The 19,698-nt window shown below is 43.7% G+C and overlaps 1 protein-coding gene across 1 annotated transcript in view; it reads right to left on the reverse strand.

Moving 5' to 3' along the window:
* Positions 1–4,511: 4,511 nt before the first annotated feature.
* The window catches only part of SLC25A33 (solute carrier family 25 member 33), a 31,828-nt gene continuing 16,641 nt past the window's right edge, over positions 4,512–19,698 (reverse strand). The window contains exons 3-7 of the mRNA XM_069545765.1: positions 14,454–14,531; positions 12,391–12,491; positions 9,845–9,911; positions 6,219–6,499; positions 4,512–5,014 (exon numbers count right to left, since the gene is read on the reverse strand). Of these exons, the coding sequence (XP_069401866.1) occupies positions 4,812–5,014; positions 6,219–6,499; positions 9,845–9,911; positions 12,391–12,491; positions 14,454–14,531 (730 nt within the window). The 3' untranslated portion in view covers positions 4,512–4,811. The remainder of the gene's footprint in view (positions 5,015–6,218; positions 6,500–9,844; positions 9,912–12,390; positions 12,492–14,453; positions 14,532–19,698) is intronic.

A 19,698-nucleotide genomic window follows, 5' to 3' on the forward strand; every position in this document is an offset into this window, starting at 1 on the left:
GGAGGTGACGCGGAGCCCGGCCCAGCCCTCTTCTGCTCCCGCCTCTCTCACTGGCGCCTTCCACAAAAGTCCGCCAACTTCAGCATCTCAAACTAGTGTCTTCCCCTGCTTGTCCTCTTTTCCCAATGCCTTGCCAAACCCGGCCCGTGCGCGCGATGCTGTTTTGCGGCAACTTGGAACTTCTTAAGCTGCTTCCACTGAAGCCACTCCAATGGTCAAAAAATTAGTTTGTAGAAACATGACCCCTGCTCCTTGGATCATGGGACAGGCAACGCTTCGGAACGTAATCCAACTATTAGAATGTCAGAGCTATAGGTATTGTCTTAGAGGGATGAAACACTTAAAAAAAAAGCAACATGCACATTAACTTTAATAATTTATGTTTGAATAAACTATCATGTGTTGTTGTTCAGCTGCTCAGTCATGTCTGCCCCTGCGACCCCCTGGACTGCAGCACACCAGGCTTCCCTGTCCATCACCATCTCCTGGAGTTTGCTCAAAATCATGTCCATCGAGTTGGTGGTGCCACACAATCATCTTATCCTGTCGTCCCCTTCTCCTTCTGCCTTCAATCTTTCCCAGCATCAGGGTCTTTTCCAATGAGTCAGTTCTTTGCATCAGGTGGCCAAAGTATTGGAGCTTCAGCTTCAGCATCAGTCCTTCCAATGAATATTCAGGACTGATTTCCTTTAGGATCGACTGGTTTGATCTCCTTGCAGTCCAAGGGACTCTCAAGAGTCTTCACCAACACCACAGTTCAAAAGCATCAGTTCTTCAGTGCTCAGCCTTCTTGATGGTCCAACCCTCACATCCATACCTGACTACTGGAAAAACCATAGCTTTGACTATATAGACCTTTGTTGGCAAAGTAATGTTTCTGCTTTTTAATATGCTGTCTAGGTTTGTCATAGCTTTTCTTCCAAGGAGCAAGCATCTTTTAATTTCATGGCTACAGTCTCCATTTGCAGTGATTTTGGAGCCCAAGAAAATAGTCTCTCACGGTTTCCATTCTTTCCCCATCTATTTGCCATGAAGTGATGCCATGATCTTAGTTTTTTGAATGTTTTGAGTTTTAAGCCAGCTTTTCCCCTCTCCTCTTTTGCCTTCAAGAGGTTCTTCAGTTCCTTTTCAGTTTCTGCCATAAGGGTGGTGTCATCTGCGTATCTGAGATTATTGATATTTCTCCCGGCAATCTTGATTCCAGCTTGTGCTTCATCCTGCCCAGCATTTCAAATGAAGTACTCTGTATACAGGTTAAATAAGCAGGGTGACAGTGTACAGCCTTGACATACTCCTTTCCCAATTTGGAACCAGGCCATTGCTCCATGTCTGGTTCTATATGTTTATAGAAACAGATGATTGTTAATACTGAACTGCAGTTACCTGGGAAGGGCGTGGTAAAGACGATTCACTTCATGCAAGTGTTTTAGTATTGGTTTGCGCTAAATTACTTCTATAACTAAAAAAAAGGAATGCTTGTATTTAATGATGCAATATCTCAGTATCACCACAACTATTTATGTTTTGAGGTTAACATTAGAGTCCTTACTGTCCTGGGCTGTACTGGGTGATTTAGCAGCAGTTACCCTTGACTCCTGTTGCAGGTCAATCTGTCCCACATCCTAGATCTGAGCCTTCACCAGGAGTTGCAAAGAGGCAGGGCAGTGAGGAGTCTGGTGGATGCTCCACTGTCTTGAAAGTCTTTCCCACATTTTTGCTTTCACCATAAATCAGTATCAGTGAAACTTCCCTTCAAAATGTGAGATGCTGCATTTAAGCACCATTCTCTTTCCAAGGAAGACTGCTGGCATGACATTCCCCTCAAAGGAAGGGCTATGTGATGTATGTGGACAGAAAATGCACCCCATTGCTCTGCACTGGGCATGACTAGTACAAGCTCATCTTGAACATCATAATCTTTAAGTGAATGGAATGGAACTATCTGCTGGACCTTGGCCTCAGAGCCAGATCATCGCCCAGGCTCTGCGGCCCCTTCCACCTGACATGCATCTACTCAACAGGCAGCACAAACCACGAGTGGTCGGTTTACTACTTACCTTGGCAAGCCTCAGTGCCTCTCACATCTGTAAGGTGTCAACAGAACTACACGCCTCACAAGGTTGTCAGAATTAAATTAGAAATTAAGTAGCACCTACTGCTTGGCACAAAAACAGGTAAATGATGGGTAAGCCACGGGACTACTGAAAAATGGTGAAATCTCCATGATTAAGCTTGTGGAGAAGAAAGCAATCAATCATGGGATTTCTCCATTAGCAGCTCAGTGATATTTCCCACTTTAAAATCCAATAACCCCTTTATAGAGAAAGCATTGCTTTTTTCCTGCTTCTTCTCTCCCTGCTTGTACTCCTGGTATTCAACATTTCTTTCATTTCAATGCCCTGGTGCAGAAACAAGCAGAGAACTAAAGGATGTCAGCTCAACATCAAATTTACCACTTCAAGAATGTGTAAGAATTACCTCCAAAAATTCTCATACCCATCTAGTGGATATTAAGCAAACTTTTTTCTAAAAAAAACTAATTTTGGCTGTGCTAGCTCTTTGTTGCTGCACGGGCTTTGTCTAATTAGGGTGAGTGGGTGGTGCTCTCTGGTTGAGGTGTTCGGGCTTCTCTTCTTGCAGAACAGGGGCTCCAGAGCGCAGGCTCAGTAGGTGTGGCACCCAGACTTAGTTGACCTAAGGCATGTGGAATCCTCCCGGATTAGGGATCAAACCCTATCTCCTGCATTGGCAGGTAGATTCTTAATCACTGGACCACCAGGGAAGTCTGAAACCTAACTTTTAACCTATTAAACTCTTGAGGAAAAACTCACTTTCATGCATGCAAAGGGTTTCATTCAAGCTGGTTTGGTCATGTCCAACTCTTCTGCAACTTTGCAGACTGTAGCCTGCCAGGTTCCTCTGTCTGTGGGATTCTCCAGGCAAGAATATTGGAGTGGGCTGCCATTTCCTCCTCCAGGGGGTCTTCCCGACCCAAGGATCGAACCTGCGTCTCCTGCATTGTAGGTGGGTTATTTACTACTGAGCCACCAGGGAAGCCCCCTCAGATTTTTCCTATGAATATTAAAATAGGAAGATGTTGCTCAGTTAAAATGAGCTTCTGGAATAGAAATCTCTTTGCTGTCAAGCACTACAGAGCTTGACTAAAGTCATTTATTTTGATTTCCATTTAGTGTTGACAGTTGGAGCAAATTATACTAGAGGGCTCAGAAACACCAACTAACCTACTTTATGACCAAAAGTGAACAAAAGTTAACTCAACTGTATTTCAATTTGAAAATATCCTCCTCTCATCCCTACCAGAACATCTGCCTGAAACTGAAATTACAAGGTATCCATGATTAGAATCAATTATCTTTCTAAATATTCAGGCTGAAAAATAACCTTAATGTATAATAGATACAGACTGCAGTGAACGGGCTAATGGGAAGATTGTACATAGATCTTACCTGCCTTCTATCTTACCTTTTGTTGTTTATTAAAGTTCCTTTATAAATGGGGGTGGAGCGGGGAGTGGTTTAAAACTCTGGTAATTTCTCATTTCCAGGACTTTTAACCTTGTACTAGGGTATTTCAGTATTACCTGTGCCTCCTACCAGGATAAAAGGGGACTCTCTTGGAGGAGCAGGCAGTCAATCCTGCACCCTGCCCCTCTTCTCCAGTGGTGGAGCCCCCACAACAGGGCTGAAGACCCCAGAGGGCAGGTCTGCCGCTTGCTAGCCATGTTCCACACTCACAGCCAACTCGGGAGGTGCCGAAGGCTCTCACAGGGTCCCTGGGCTTGACTAGGCTGAACCTGGGGAAATACACCCAGGGGCAAGGAAGTTGGTAAACTGTTCTTTAAAACTCTTGCCTTTGGCACTTCCCTGGTGGTCCACTGGTTAAGACTCCGAGCTTCCAATGCAAGGGGAATGGGTTTGTTCTCTGGTCAGGGAACTAAGATCCCACATGTTGTGCGGTGTGGCCAAAATAATATAAACTCTTGCCTTTGGTTCAAACGGGATAGTCGTGTCCGACTCTGTGTGATCCTATGGACTGAAGCCCTCCATGCTCCTCTGTCCATGGGATTCTCCCAGTCAAGAATACTGGAGTGGGTTGCCATTTCCTCCTCCAGGGGATCTTCCCGACACAGGGATCAGACCTGAGTCTTCTGTGTCTCCTGCACTGGCAGGTGGATTCTTTACCACTAAGCTACCTGGGAAAAGGTTTATAGTTTAAAATATTTAGTGTCAGGAAGTTGTATTTATTTTTTTTTAACTTGGCAGCTGGAGAGCTCAGATGATCTAGAAATGAAGGGAGACCAGCTGGGAGGTCTGTCCTGGTCTGCCCGATGCCATCAAGCTGTGACACTTATCTTTCCATCAGAGCAGGATATAACATATTAGAAAACAACTGTTCTTTTAGTTTATCTCTGCGTTTCTAAGCTTATGCTTAACTGAAGTCGTTAGCTACAGTTTACCATACGGTGGACAAAAAAGAGGACACAAACCAAATTTATACTTAAATTAAATACCATGATTTAATTTACTGGCTGCTTAATCCTGTATTCTCTTAAGTTAAAAAAACAAACAAACACAAACACCAACCAAAAGTAGTTATAATTAACTGTTAACGTTAATGAATTTACACCTTCCAGAAAGCATGAATCCAAAAGGAAATGTCCAACAGATGATGTGAGCCAAGTATTCTATGGCTTTCCTGTTTCGGTCTCAAACATTCTACATGTCAATGGAAAAAAAAAATTCTTTAGGGTTTCTCAGTTTTATTCTTCTAGAGCACAGTTTTCTGGCCTGTTACTGAGCACGGTCTTCTAACAGATACACAATTAACTCGTAGGTAGACAACACAATGGCAGTGTTTGGTATCTGCCGGATGAGCTGGGCAAAGAGTCCTCTATAAAAGGCCAGGTAGCCTTCTTCCCGGAAGACCAGCCGAGCAGTCTGGACGAAAGACTTGTACTTGCTGCCCTCCTCCCGGAGCCGCGTCCTGATGACTTCTGCAGGAAGAGACATGCATTTCAGGCTATGGGTGAACTGAACTTCCGAAGGTGCATGGAGAGAATGCAAAGCACACAGCTTTACACACATTAATGTGCAACTGTGGCTCTTTGCCACCTCAGCTCCGTTAAGATGGGGCAGCCACACAGACCATGAAGAGTTCTTTTTAGAACATTTTCTAACTCTAGGAATTGGTCAATTGTCCCAAGACTTATTATGTATACTTCTAAGGGGTAAGAGTGCCAAATGACTTCTAAAGGATTAGAAAAATAATAAGTTTCATTTGAATGAGACAATTTTAAGACAGTTTATCATTTTCTACTCTTAAGTAAATGCTGTCACTTCCCTAGAGGCCTAATTTATATTAAATATAGTGAGTGGTATCTCCAACAAGGCTTTCTTCCCATGTACTCCTCAACTTTCCCATCCTACTAGGATCCCTCTCCTCTCCATCCAGCTTAAAAAACCACCTCCTCCTTTCTCAGAGTCTTGCCCACCTGGCCCGGCCTCACCCTGGCCCCTGCGGCATGACACCTGGCACTGCCCGTCAAGTGGACGTCAGGGCATGTGACGTGACACGTGGCAGAGCCCCTCCCTGAGAGCCCGTGGGGCTGCGCAGTGCCCTGGCACATGACGAGGCCTCAATGGCCTGTTGCAAGTTGGCCGTGTGCAATGCCACAGCTGACCGTGCAGCAGGCGTTGGAAAACAAAACCTGTTTTTCATGGCACAATAAACTGAGCTATTTTTTTTTTTTAAAGTAGTTCAGCAGAACATGAGGTCTATTATGAATTCCTTACAAAATAAACTTACCCAACAAAGTAGCTTTCCTCAGCACTCCATTCAAGGTGGAAGCTGAGATAATTTTTTTTTTTTTTAAAAGCTTGGCTCCCGTATCATTTTTTTTTTAATTGAGGAATTTTAAATAAAATCCAGATTTTTTTGTTTCTTTGAAAACATCAGATGTTCCACAACACAGGGCTCACATTCTGCCGAGTGCTGGCCACAATCAGATGGAGCCAAGGAAAGCAGAGCTCCCACCACCCGCGTGACCTGCATGCACGAGATGAAGCCGGCTGTACTGGGACTCAGCTACCTTGCACCACCCACAGGTACCTGTATCTCCATTTGAACCCCAGAGACCTGGAAGTACTGACACACACCAATGGCCACTGCACCGCGCCGGAAGGCCAGGCAGGACCTACCGTGGGGGTACGCGACACAGGAGGCACATCCCTTAGAAAGAGCAGCAGCTGCCATAAGTCCAAAAAAATTTGTGGAATTTTTCTCAGTCCCATTTGTAGAAGAGGCTAACGGAGCTTCTTTCAGATACTTCTTTAAACTTTCATAAATAGCAAAACAGATGATGGTTTCCGAAATCCCAGCATACGAGGCAGTTAATCCCCTGTAGAAGCCGCGGATGCCTTCCGTCTGGTAAACATAGCGGGCACACTGGAGCGTGTTCATCTGCTTGGAGCCTCGCACTCTGCACAAAGGGGACCAATAACAGGTCGTTACGACACATGCTGAGGAGCCTGCCTGCTGCCCCCGAGTCACAAGGATGATAAAGAGAAAGTACATGGGGAGGCACCATAGTCCTCCTTGGTCTGGGGTTGGCTGAGTCCTGTCCACTGTGAGGCCAGGCCCATCAGCTACTTGGGGCCACAGGCGTATAGGATGGCATACGCACCTGTCCCAACTCGCAGACAAGTGCTCAGAGTCTTCGATCTACCTTTGGGAAGAGCTAGATGGAGGGTGTTTACCAAAGAGGAAAATATGACTGTAATAGAATCAAAACCATCCATGTGTCTACACATCTGGATGGATGGTACAAAGACTAGACTGAAAGAGTCGTGAAGGCAGTAAGACATGGGGAAGCGCTTACAGTGGAGAGCAAGACAAAATTCCATGAAAAGTACAATTATAACACAAACACGCTTTAAGGAAACACTGAAGGAAAACCCGCCGAGAATCTCACAGGGTGGTGAGTTTAAGTGCTCTCTGTTACCAATGTAGTCTCCAAATGCTGTTATTTTGACTCTTTCTTTTTCGAGTTTACTTATCTGGCCGCGCCAGGTCTTAGTTGTGGCGTGCAGGATCTTTGGTTGTGGCATGTGGGATCTCAGTTCTGGACCACAGATTGAAACCAGAGCCCCTGCATCAGGATCTTGGAGTCTTAGCCACTGGACCACCAGGGAAGTCCCTCCCACATCTGTAAGATTATAAACATGGGAGAAACTATACAATAACTAAAAGGCCTTCAGCTTGGATGCTCCTGCCCCACGACAGGAAGTTTTCATAAACTGCCTGGATACACACAGAACCTCAGGACTGGATAGCGTTCACACTGGGCACACGTCAGAGACACTCCTGTGGGGGAGCAGATCAATGTACTGGGTTCCCCCACTCCGGCTCCCTACCTGGAATGACCTTTGTAACGCAAATGCAAGCACCCCACTCCCGTGTTTACTGTCCTCTCATATGGGGTGTCTCAGTCTTGGCACTACTGAGATTTCTGGGGCTGGACAGTTCTCTGTTGGGGGTGGTGCTATGTGTTGTAGAGTTCTAGCAGTCTCCCTGGTCTCTACCCACTAGATACCACCTAAGCTGTGAGAAACAAATATCCAGACGCTGCCAAACATCCCCTGGGATAGGGCCCTGGAATCCCTGCTCTAATAGCTCTACACTGCCTCCAAATACAGCCGAGTCCAAGCTCCCGTTCCTCCCCAGGGCTTTTAAGGATGCGGCTTCTCCAGCCTTATCTCCCTGTACCTCTTCCCTTCCCCAGCACATTCACGACACACCCCTTCTGTCTGCTGCTCAGAATGAACAAAGCTTTCCTGTCTCCAAATTGGCTGCACACCTGAGTCTCTGCCTGAGGCACCTTCACTGCCAGTGCCCACTGGGCTCCTGGGCACAGGGAGACATCCCTGCCACAAGAGCCCCTCCCTGGCTGCTTCCCTGCACGTCGCATGCAGACTGCCTCAGGGACTCCTCTCCACCCCCTCAGGGTCCTGGAACACTGCTGGCCCCTTCTCCCACCAGCCTATAATTCTATTTCCTGTGAGGCTGTGGGCTCTGGGAAGGCCAGGCTTGTGTCTTGCTCTCTGCTGCTTCTGCTGCCACTGGTGCACAGGAAAGCATGCAACACACCCTCGCTGAGGGCTCTGTCAACAGAGCCCCCCCAAACGCACAGGAAAGCATGCAACACACCCTCGCTGAGGGCTCTGTCAACAGAGCCCCCCAAACATCGCTTTAAAATGTCCTGAGCATAGGTCATGCCAGGCAGATTGTAACAAATGCACATAAAGAAGGCTCTCAGCTGACCCACGGGTTTACCCCCTGCTAAACAGAAGTGATGTGAGGACACTGTGTGCACACTTGGAGGTAACTGCCTGAGGTTCTAGGAGAGGACTGGTCAGGAGGTCACAGGACAGGAGGTTCTTGAGGGTTCTATTCCTGGTGAGGAAGGCAGATTCAAGGAGACCGAAGCAAGAGACCACGTGACATTTTTTGAAAACTGCCAAGGACCTTTAAGGTTAAGCTGAGGAGTTGGGATTTGACCCTGACAGTAACTGACATTCACTGAAGGCTTCTGAGCAAGATATCTCTTCTAAATGATTAGACCTGGTACATTTTAGAAGGTTCCTTCAGGTAGAACAGACAGGGAATGTCAAAGACCCACTTCAGAGGTTACCCAGGTCATTCAAGAGAAAAATAAGCAACGGCAGAGCCCACCTTCATTTCTAGGTGGAGCTCTCGCTTGTTCTCTCCCCTCCTTTCTCTACAGGTAGCTTAAGGTTAGACTGGACTAGCTGGAAGTTTCCAGAGCCCCACACACATTTCTAGGCAACCTAGTAACAAAAGGGTACTTAGAATCCTGTCAGAAAACGTTGTTTATCATCATCATCACTGACTTGAAATTACAGTAGTTACTGGGATGTTCCTTGATCTTGTTATTTAATATACTAAAGAAGTATACTAACATATTATAACTTTTAAAAACACTGATAATTGTGTTTCAATAACTGGTTTTCATTGCTTTTAAAAATGTCATTCTAGGGCTTTCCTGGTGGTACAGGAGTTAAGAATTTGCCTGCCAATGCAGCGGACATGGGTTCCATCCCTGGTCCACGGAGATTCCACATGCAACTAAGGGGCAACTAAGCCTTCAAGCCACAACTATTGAGTCTGTGTGCCTAGAGCCCATGCTCCGCAACAAGAGGAGCCACTGTAATGAGACGTCCAAGCACCCCTACTCAGTGCAACTAGAGAAAGCCCACTTACAGCAATGAAGACCCAGTGCAAAAAAGAGAGAGAAAAAGAATCATTCCAAAAAGTGCCTGTAGGCTTCACTAGAGACTGCCAAAGGAGCCCAGAGCATAAGAGATGTTAAGAATCCCTGGCTACAGTTTTGGGGGAGAAATCCAGGATAATCGAGGGCCTTGGGAGACTAAAATGCCCCTTCTGAGGCTTTGGGCGCTGCTCTTCTGGCACCTTCCCACAAGGGAGGCCATTTAGAGCACAGTTCACAGCACTCCACCTGGGGGCGGGGTCTCCCAGGACTACCCCGGGGACCAGGGGCCACACCTGAATGAACTCCTGACATCCCCTTGTGTGTTATTTCTGCTGGCCTTTGTCTCCCCGCTGAGGCTTCGCAGTATAAACCTCAACACAAGAGAAGTTTCTACATATGCTTATATGCAGATAGAACAAAGATGAGGATGGTTAAGGATGCTACAGGTCTCACTCTATAACTGGAACTGGCGAAAGAAAAAAAACCCCTAAGAATTCAAGTCTTACATTAGGGAAGTAACAAGTAAAAACTTACTTCCGTTCTAGCTGCATCCGGGTTTTAACCATCCATATAGGGTTCATTAAGGAATTCGTGACAAAAGCTGGAAGAAAAAAAAAAACAAAACAAAAACAAATAGAAAATGTTATCACCGAACAGATCTAATGCTTATTAAAGCCATGTCTTCCATATGATAAACCTTGAAATCAGGCTTTCAATGGGTTAATAATAAAAATGGTTAGAAGCAGTTCCATTTCCACACAACAGATGAAATATATAGTCCTCTGAAATGTAACATCTATTGGTAATGCTGAACTAAAGTAAATCTCAATTTTCTTGAGCCCTGTCCATGGACAGAGGATCCCGCCTGGAGAGTCGAAAAGGTCACAAAGAGGAGGACACAACTGAGCAACTGAGGATGACTACTAGTCCTTCCAGACTCTAGTTGGTGCTGTTGGTATTCCCGTTAATGTGATTCCTATGGTGGTAAATATGAAACTATTCTGAAACTCAAATGAAAGCATCAGGTCCAGAAATAATTTGTTTTAAAGAAATGATGATCTAATCTGAAAGAATATCTTATATTTAACTTAAAATAGAAGAAACTAAATCTCCATTTACCTGAATCCAAACTTAGACATTTTGATATCTGATTGATCATTTTAGGAAATCGACATTTTAAGACTGGTCTGCCTATAGAAACCATCTTTAAGTCTTCTCCATCTTAATGTTGTTAATCACTCTGTTGCTGCTGCTGCTGCTGCTAAGTCATTTCAGTTGTGTCTGACTCTTCGCGGAGTACAGCCTACCAGGCTCCTCTGCCCATGGGAGTTTCCAGGCAAGTGTACTGGAGTGGGTTGCCATTGTCTTCTCCATCAACCAAAAAAGCAGCAGTATCGTGTATCACTGACTTGACACACAGCAAGTCCTCTGGAATATGTCATCCCTTCCACAGTCTAAATAAATTGATTAGATAATATGATTGGTGCTGTTGGTATTTCTGTTAATGTGATTCCTATGGTGGTTAATATGAAACTATTCTAAAACTCAACTGAAAGCATCAGGTCCAAAAATAATTTGTTTTATATTAGATATATAGATTTATATTTTAGATTAGATAATTAGATAATATGATAAACTGATTAGATAATATGACCCTAGACATGCTTTGGTTGTGTCCGACTCTTTCCAACCCTATGGACCCTGTCAGGCTCCTCTGTCCATGGGATTCTCTGGGCAAGGATACTGGAGCGGGTTGCCATACCCTTCTCCAGGGCATCTTCCCGCCCCAGAAATCAAACCTGCATCTCTTACGTCTACCTGTACTGGCAAGCAGGTTCTTAACCACTAGTGCCATGTGGGAAGACCCACACAGAGAGTCCGCAGATCAGCAGGACCTACTGTATAGCATGGGAAACGATACTCAGTATCTTGTAATAGACCATAAGAAACTGAATCACTCTGCTGTATACTTGAAACTAACACAACTTTGTAAATCAACTACACTTGCATTATAAAAAAAGAAAAAAAAAGAATGCTACCAGGAAGGAGGGGCAAAACCAATTATAGCAACATTAGCTCCTTGAACAGCAAATTGAGGATTATTTAAAAAACAAAATTTCCCTTCAGGTCCATTTGATTTACCAACGGTTTCTCTAAGTTAATTTGTCAAAAGTTGTAAAACTGGTACACAGCTTTTAGTTTATGGCTAACTCACTATTGGCTGAGGCAGTGAGGCCCCACACTCCATCCCTTTGACCTCCCTGCCAGCTCCATATCCTGTAAACACCTTTCTTGTGAAGCATCTTTGCTAACGTCATTTTCCATTTGGGATCCAAAAATTATCTGTAACTATTCAGATGGATTCCTAGTACTTTTATTTGGAGGAACAGGAACAAAATGGATACATACAATTTAGAGGTCAGCAGAGGGTGGAAATTTTTCATAAAACGTCAATTTAATTCTCTAAAATACCTATCTATTTAAACAGACATAAAATTTATATTGAAAATGGCATGGCCTTCTCGCAGCAATCTACAACTGACATATTTCTGCCAAGAATTTCCTGGGAGAAAAATCCTGTTGTGAATTTTCTATGGTAGGTGGAATGATTCCCTCAAAAAAGAACAGAAACGACACCTGATCTATCACCAACCCTGCTGAACAAACCCCACTACAAGCCCCAAGCCCTCATCACAGAATCCAGCTGCTAAGGACAACTGTACACAGGGTATGCTAGATACCTGGGAAGTCACAGAAAAAGCAGCTCAAAGTTTAGAAAATAATGTGATAGAAAGACATGAAAACACATTAATATTCCTTTAAAAGACACATCACACTAACCAACAGCATGCATGAGAACCTGTCAATCTTAACATGTCAATCTTAAGGGAGAATAAATGGAAGCAAGATACAAGCTGTTCTCAAATACTCAGATTTTATCAATTCTAACATAGTTTCAGAAAAATAAGTTCAGGTGCAAAAGAAACAGAGAGCTAATTTTTAACTCCTGGAAAGAGACTTTCTGGCACAATGCATGCTTTAGGGAGCTGAGACATGCAGCACTCACTGGTGTAACACACCTGCAGAACCAGCTGAGAATATGTGCACGATGTTGCTGTTTGGCACGAAGACGCCATTGAACTGCTCTTTGGCTTTGGAGTAGCAGGCGAAGTACACAGCCCTGTCAGAGCAAAGAGAGAACACAGTCAGGACATCTTGGGACACTGGCTCCATGCAACCTCTTGATAAATTCAGGAATATGGGGAAGAGGTTAACAGGTAATCGCAAGCTTAACCTCATCTGGGCTCAAACCAAAACCTGCTGCAGGCGCCTTGGGGAAGCTCCCTTGTCCCTCCAGAAAGTGTGATGATGGAAGTGTCCTAAATAACTGAGGAAGACGAGGTTTTGATAGTATACATATGAAGTCCATTTACATTCTTCATTCTGGATAAATGCCAATCCTCTTAAGCACCAACATATATTGTAACTCTTAAAATTTATAATACATTTCCAACGTGTATCACGTGTCCTGCCTTACACCACAAGGAGTGTGTCACATGTAATTTGGACTTTTTTCCTGATAACTCGGAACCACAAAGGAAACATGCAGGCTGGCACATGTTTCCATAAAGGGCTCCCTCCACTGATGCACTCCCTACCCCAGAACGGGACCGCTGGAGGGGTGGCAGCCCCTCCCACCCCGCCCCGGCTCTCCAGTCTCTTCTGCCTGTCTGCTTTCCCCTCGTCTGTCTCCTCTCAGATCAGGGCTGAGAAGCAGAGCCTGCTTGTGGTTTTCCCTGCTCTTCACCAGCAATGCCAGGAAAAATGACATTCTTTTTTTCCAGCTGGCCAATGGATCAATTACAGAATGTATTTTTCAACCTAGGATGCTGACTACTTATCATGGTTGCGTTATGAAACTGTCTTTTTTTTTTTCTAGGTCCTAACTGTTCTAAATGGGTGTGGTAACCAAGACTCTGTATCAGACTGACGGGCATTACCAAGTTAAGCACTGTCCACAAGTAGAATGATTCCAGTTCTTCATCAACTACATATATGCAGCATGTCTGTGTCCTCTTAATAATGTGTGCCCCGTATAATCTCACAGGCTAGTACTTCCTGTATTTTCAATAGATTACACACACACAAGCTACGGAACTTCTAAAGGAACAAAAAGGTTTAATAAGAATCTGCATATTTATGATATCCTCAGGACATCTGTGTATAAACTGGAGCACTGACCTGTAAGAATTCAAGAAGCTTTTAGTCTTCACTTTATATAAAATGACATTCTCATTTTTGTTATAAAGATTCTCCTTAAAGTCTACTGTATATGTCAATTCATATAAGTGTCCTAGCAGTTACACCCAGCTCCCCTTTCCGGAAGGCAACTTCTAGAAGCAGTTTCTTACCTACTTTTCAAAGACACACTGCCCCCACCCCTCCACATGCAGAAACATTCATTCCCTTTCATATCCACATGTGTATCCTCTGCATCAGTCCTGACCAACAGAACTTCCTGCGGAACTGGAAATGCTCTACGCCTATGGTCCCGTAGGCAGGAGCCACTAGCCACATGTGAATGTTAAGTACCTGAAATGTGGCTGGTGAGACCAAGGAACTTAATTTTTAATTTTAATTAATTCAAGTAGCCCCATGTAACCAGTGCCTATTGTATTGGGACAGTGCAGCTCGATGTATTCAAATAAACTTTAAAGAAATTAAACCTTGTAACAAAAATGGGGATTTTAAAAAATACATAAAGTAAAACCTAAAAGCCTTTAAAATTCCTTCAGATGAGTGTTTCCAAATGCAAATTTTGATGTGGGTCTGAGATCCTGTCATATAAATCAGCTCTTCGGTGATGCCACTGCTGCTGACCACATACCACACTTAGGAGGAGCAAACAGAGAGAGTTCTAGGTGATGGGAGCAGAATAATTTTCAACTTAAGAATACAACAACCAACAGCCTCTTTCTAACACACACACATTGAAAGACATACCAACAGCTAACACTATTTCTATACATCAGATCCATTTAGGATTCTTACACAGAAAAAGAAACTAGTCATCTAGCAGTACTGCCCCTCTGGTTAAGAAAGGACTTTATGTTGTGGGCTGGCTCAAAGGTTCAATGCTTACCTTGATGGTGCAACTCCAACCAAATTTGGACCCAAGCCTCTAAAAAGTGACTTTGGTCCCTCCTTCTCCAAGATTGACCTGAATAATAAGAAAAGGTGTATCTTTAAAATCCTTAGGCAAGGGCTATGCAAAATGATAAGGGGTAAATCTTCACATTAGCTCCTTGAATAAAGAACAGAATGTTTACAAACCCCCTGAGGTCTTATCTGATTATATTACAATACAGAATACTGCCTTCATTACTACAGTGAAAAAACATGCTTCAAAAGCTCTCTTGTCCACACAGGAGTAAAGTTCAAGGTTTGCACAACATATGGGCATTCTTGTAAGGCAAAAAGAGCACCTGACAGGTATCACAGAATCTTTTCCTTACTAGCTGGTATCAAGTCCAAGCCTTGTAAGTGACCCCAAGGTGCACTCTTGTCTGCAAGGCCCAGACTCACTCTCTGGTCACGCTGAGGGTCACTAACTCTGCTCACCACACTAGACACCTCACTAAAGTATAATGCACATTTCTTTCTTCATGGCATCTGGGGAAGGTCAAAGCACTGTGTTTCAAATGAAACCTGGCCACACAATGGAGTATCATTTGGTAATAAAAAGGAGAAGACTCTTGAGAGTCCCTTGGACAGCAAAGAGATGAAATCAGTCAATCCTAAAGGAAATCAACCCTGAATATTCATTGGAAGGACTGATGCTGAAGCTCCAATACTTTGGCCACCTGATATGAAGAGCTGACTCATTGGAAAAGACCCTGATGCTGGGAAAGGTTGAGGGTAGGAGGAGAAGGGGTTGACAAGAGGATGAGATGGTTGTAGCGTCATCAACTCAATGGACATGAGTTTGAGTAAACTCTGGGAGATAGTGAAGGGCAGGGAAGCCTGGCATGCTGCAGTCTATGGGGTTACAAAGAGTTGGACATGACTGATCGACTGAACAGCAACAAAAAGGAAGTACTGATGACTCATACAAGGATGAAGCCTCAAAAAACATTAGGTTATGTAAAAGCAGACACAAAAGGCCATATGTTGTATGATTTCATTTAGATGAAATAATCAGGAGACAAGTGTATCGATAGAATAGTGGTTGGTTGTCTAGGGCTGTGAGTCTGGGGACGGGGAGTGACTGCAAACAGTGAGGGGATTCTTGTAGTGGGAAGGAAAACATTCTAAAATCAAACTGTTGTCAAGGTTGTACAGAACTCTGTGAACATATTAAAACAGGTGAACTGTGTGCATTTAGTGGGCAATTGTATGGTACGTGAATTACATCTTAAGTACATTTTGAAAAAATTTTTAATTGACTCTATTTTTTCATTTGGCCACACCATTTGGCATGTGGGATCCTAGTTACCGATCAGGGATCAAACTGGTGCCTGCTGCAGTGGAAACACTGGACTGCCAGGGAAGCACTCTGAATTACATCTTACTAAAGCAGTTAAACCAAGAAACCCAGAGACTCACTGAAGAAGTTCTAAAAGATGAAAGAAATATTGGCAGTAACAGTTTTCATGGTTTTGCTCTTGTGCTAAATCAATCACTTAACAAGATAAACGATATAACTGGAATACAGACTGTGGATTAGTTATATCAATATTAAATTTCCTAAATTTGAAAACCGAACATTTTCAGATGGTTCAGGGGATAAAAAAAAGTATGTATATAGAAAACAAACAAATAAATAAATGTGGCAAAATGCTAAACACAAGAGACCTGAGGTAGAGTATAAGCAAGGTATGTGCCCTGTTCCTGTCACTTTTCTTTAAGTTGGAAATCATTTCACAATAAAAAACTTAAAAATGAAAAAGCTATAGGTCATAGGTTATAAAAATACTGAACTCATCCTAACACTCTAAAGGAACTACATGTTTTACTGCATTTTCACACTGGCCAGAACCAAGCCACTTGGTCCTTAACAGAGACATCAGAATTTGGTGTTTTCAACTTTAAATTCTTTACTGTTAACTCTTTCTCAAAAGAGGATTCAGTTAGAAAAAAAACAAAACAAAACCATGCTCTCTGGGAAAAAAAACTTCTCTCAAATAACCACACCTTGAAGTGACCTACATCTCATAGTATAGTATGTGAAAGCTTTCAAATGGTCAATACATTTAGAATTTCTTCAAGTTTAGGCTCTGTCTGTGGTCCCCACAACTGTTCACTGTACTGCCAGCCCTAGGAGACACTTAAACACAATTAAGGGCGTCTCTGGCTCCAGGAAGCTGGGAGCCACGCATCAATAATGCAGTGAGGAACTGGTGTCCTCAAGTGACTCAGGCCTTTTAAGAGCTGCAAAAAGGCTGTCTCCATAGTGACGCACATTAACAGTGGGCAAAAAGTCAAATCTGTTATATAATTCAAACTTCCAACCTATCTGGATGTTTACAAAACTTTTCTGGAACAATCAAGTGCCTACTATAAATGGTACTCCTCAGCTTCAAAATAAAGCATGTTTAGGACCCAGACTAAGTTTCCCACAGTCCTATAAGCTTTCATTTAGGAAAGAAATGCAGAAGGAAACTAGGGTCTTGTCTGGAGTGTTTTGTTCTCTTGCCTCTTTTAGATCAGGCTATGCATACCACAGATCAAGTTTCAAGACAAAGTTCTGAGCTGAAGCCATCAGCTTTTAAAATAAAAACTACCTCACTAACATATTACTTTTCACGTTAAAAGGTACTTGAAAAAACCCTGAAATAGTTTAAAGAACAAGAGTTTTGATTGGAACAATTTTTTTTTTAAAGATTATGTCCTAAGACTTTTTAAGGCAGATATTTGAATAAACTGATTATGACCCTTTGGAAAATTTAATAGAGAGAGCCTAATTGTGTTAACATCTTGTCTTCAAATAACTATATTCAAAATATAAAGGTAATCAGTGCTCCAATGGAGAATACCTTTTCTCTAATAAATTAACCTGAGATATAAGCATACACTGATTTGTATTTTGAAAAATAAAATTCCTGTAAACAAATTCTGTTGTCTGTTAAGTCTTTAAATGTAGCACTTCCTGGAAGAATAAGATTAAAAATAAGCAGCTTAGTTTTAAATGAATAACCATCTGACTATAGGCCACCAGGCTCCTCTGTCCATGAAATTCTCCAGCAAAGAATACTGGAGTGGGTTGCCATTCCCTTCTCCAGGGGATCCTCCCAACCCAGGGATCGAACCTGGGTCTTCTACACTGCAGGTGGATTCTTCATTGTCTAAGCCACCAGGGAAACCGCCTGATAAACCCAATGGCTTCTAATTGTGAGCAGATGACCTTGGTGGGCTTTGTGGGACAGAGAAAAGGCCTGGATCTCTGCTCTCAGTTCACCACTTCCTAGAAAAAGGGCCTGCTCAGTAGCCCCTCACCACTGCTCTAGCCTAGGGGTGATTAGTAGAAGAATCAGAAAGCACAGTCCAGTAATCCAGGCGGGTGAGGAAGGTGTAGCAGTCATCTTCTATTAAACTATCCTAAACAACAATGCTGCTTACACTGGTACACTGTCTGATGCAAGTACTGGGTAACATTCTGCTTTCAGAACTTAGTGACAAGAAAGATACGCCTACCCCGAGGAGCATGTGTGCTTTCTCCAGATGAGAGCTATGTAGGGTGACAGCCCCCCTTTTGCCTTCATTACCAGGAAACTCAGCTATAAATCTTATGTTTAAAAAGTACAGGAAGTAGGTATTATGACAGCAGCTAATACTGGTTATTTGCACAGCAGGGGGAGGAGTGGGTGTCAAGCTCTTCATATTCAACATCTTACTGATGCGTCACGTTCTCTTTGTCCTGCATTCTTGCCGTGAGGCAGGCGTCATTCTCAGAGATTGGGGACACCTTAGTTGTCAGAACAAATCGAAGTCCCTACCTTTGGGGAACTTCTGTTCTGGGGGGAAGCCCCCGCAGGGAGAGAAAATAAACAATATAAATCAGTACATTACAGTGCACGATGGACAGAGATAAATGCTGTGGATAAAAACAGAGCAGGACGGACAGAATGTGAAGGAAGGGCCTGGTTTTCAATAGCATGGTCACTGCAAGGCCTTCCTGCAAAGGGGACAGCTGAGAGGCAGCCACGCAGATAATGTCCAGCAGAGAGGCCTGTTGTGGAATGTTCCAACGTTCTGGTCTTTTAAAGGGCCAGTAAGGAGGCCAGTATAGCCAAAACGGTTTAGGAGGGAGAAATTCAAGGGGACGAAGTCAAGGAGGTAATAGGAGGGGTCCAGGAGGCCCCATAGGCAGCCTCAGCTTTTACTCGGAGCGAGGGCAAAAGGATCTCCTCTGCTTTGCTGAGAACAGCCTGGGGATGGAGCAGGGCGCAAGGTCTTCCGCCAGGCTAGTTAGGAAGGTGGTTGTCTTGCATGTGGTGTGGGCGCTGTTCATGTGTTTGAAAAGATGGAGAGGTTGTTGGTTTTTTTTTTTTGGTTTACATTTTAGTAGAAGATGTGTCCTAACACACTTGAACTAGAGAAACATTCCCATTTATCTTAGGGGCTTGGCCCCAGTGACACCCTCGACTTCCGGGTAAGAGGTCCCCAGTTATGGTAAACAAATACATCTACCAGCCACGCAAGATTGGCAAGTATGTAAGAGGAAGTTCACCTTGGATGTTAGCAAAGCTGGCAAATAACCTCTGTTTGACTATGTCCAAAGCCCTTCAAGTTCCTCAGGAGCAAGGCGTCACTGGAGACACTGCTAGTGACTAGACAAACGGGGACGGGTGTCTTCAGAGCCAGTCTCTCTCCTTACTGACAGCAAAGCGCGCCTCCCATCTCAGTGCCCCACCTTTCCTGGCCTGCCCCTGACCTTCTGCATTTTGTGACTCCACAATCCTTCTCAGCATTCAATTAAAAAAAAAAAGATTTGCCTCGAGTCTTGGCTATCAGCGACCTCTTTCTCTAGTTGGGACCTTGCCCTCAGCAGCTGGTGCTATTGCCCAATTTGGCCCGAGCTTGGATGTACCCTGGTACATGTGTTTGGTGTGGGTGCCTGAATTACCCAGAAGTTGGCTTTACAAACAAAACGTACCTAAAAATAAATTAAGCACTTTCAAATCCATTCTACCTTATCTAAACTGTAACTGAACTCTGCTCCAAATTCAAAGTGTTGTCGTTAAGAAGACAGAGAATCTCCATTTTATTGCATCTTTTTCTAACGCTTCCCCACTAAACATCCACACTGGTACACGGCTGTGTCTCTCTTGAACCCGCGTTCTCCCAAAGATCAGCTTTAGAGCTCTGAGTGACTCGTGGAGTCAAAG

The sequence above is a fragment of the Ovis canadensis genome, chromosome 12 (assembly GCF_042477335.2).
Source record: "Ovis canadensis isolate MfBH-ARS-UI-01 breed Bighorn chromosome 12, ARS-UI_OviCan_v2, whole genome shotgun sequence".
Lineage (NCBI taxonomy): Eukaryota > Metazoa > Chordata > Mammalia > Artiodactyla > Bovidae > Ovis > Ovis canadensis.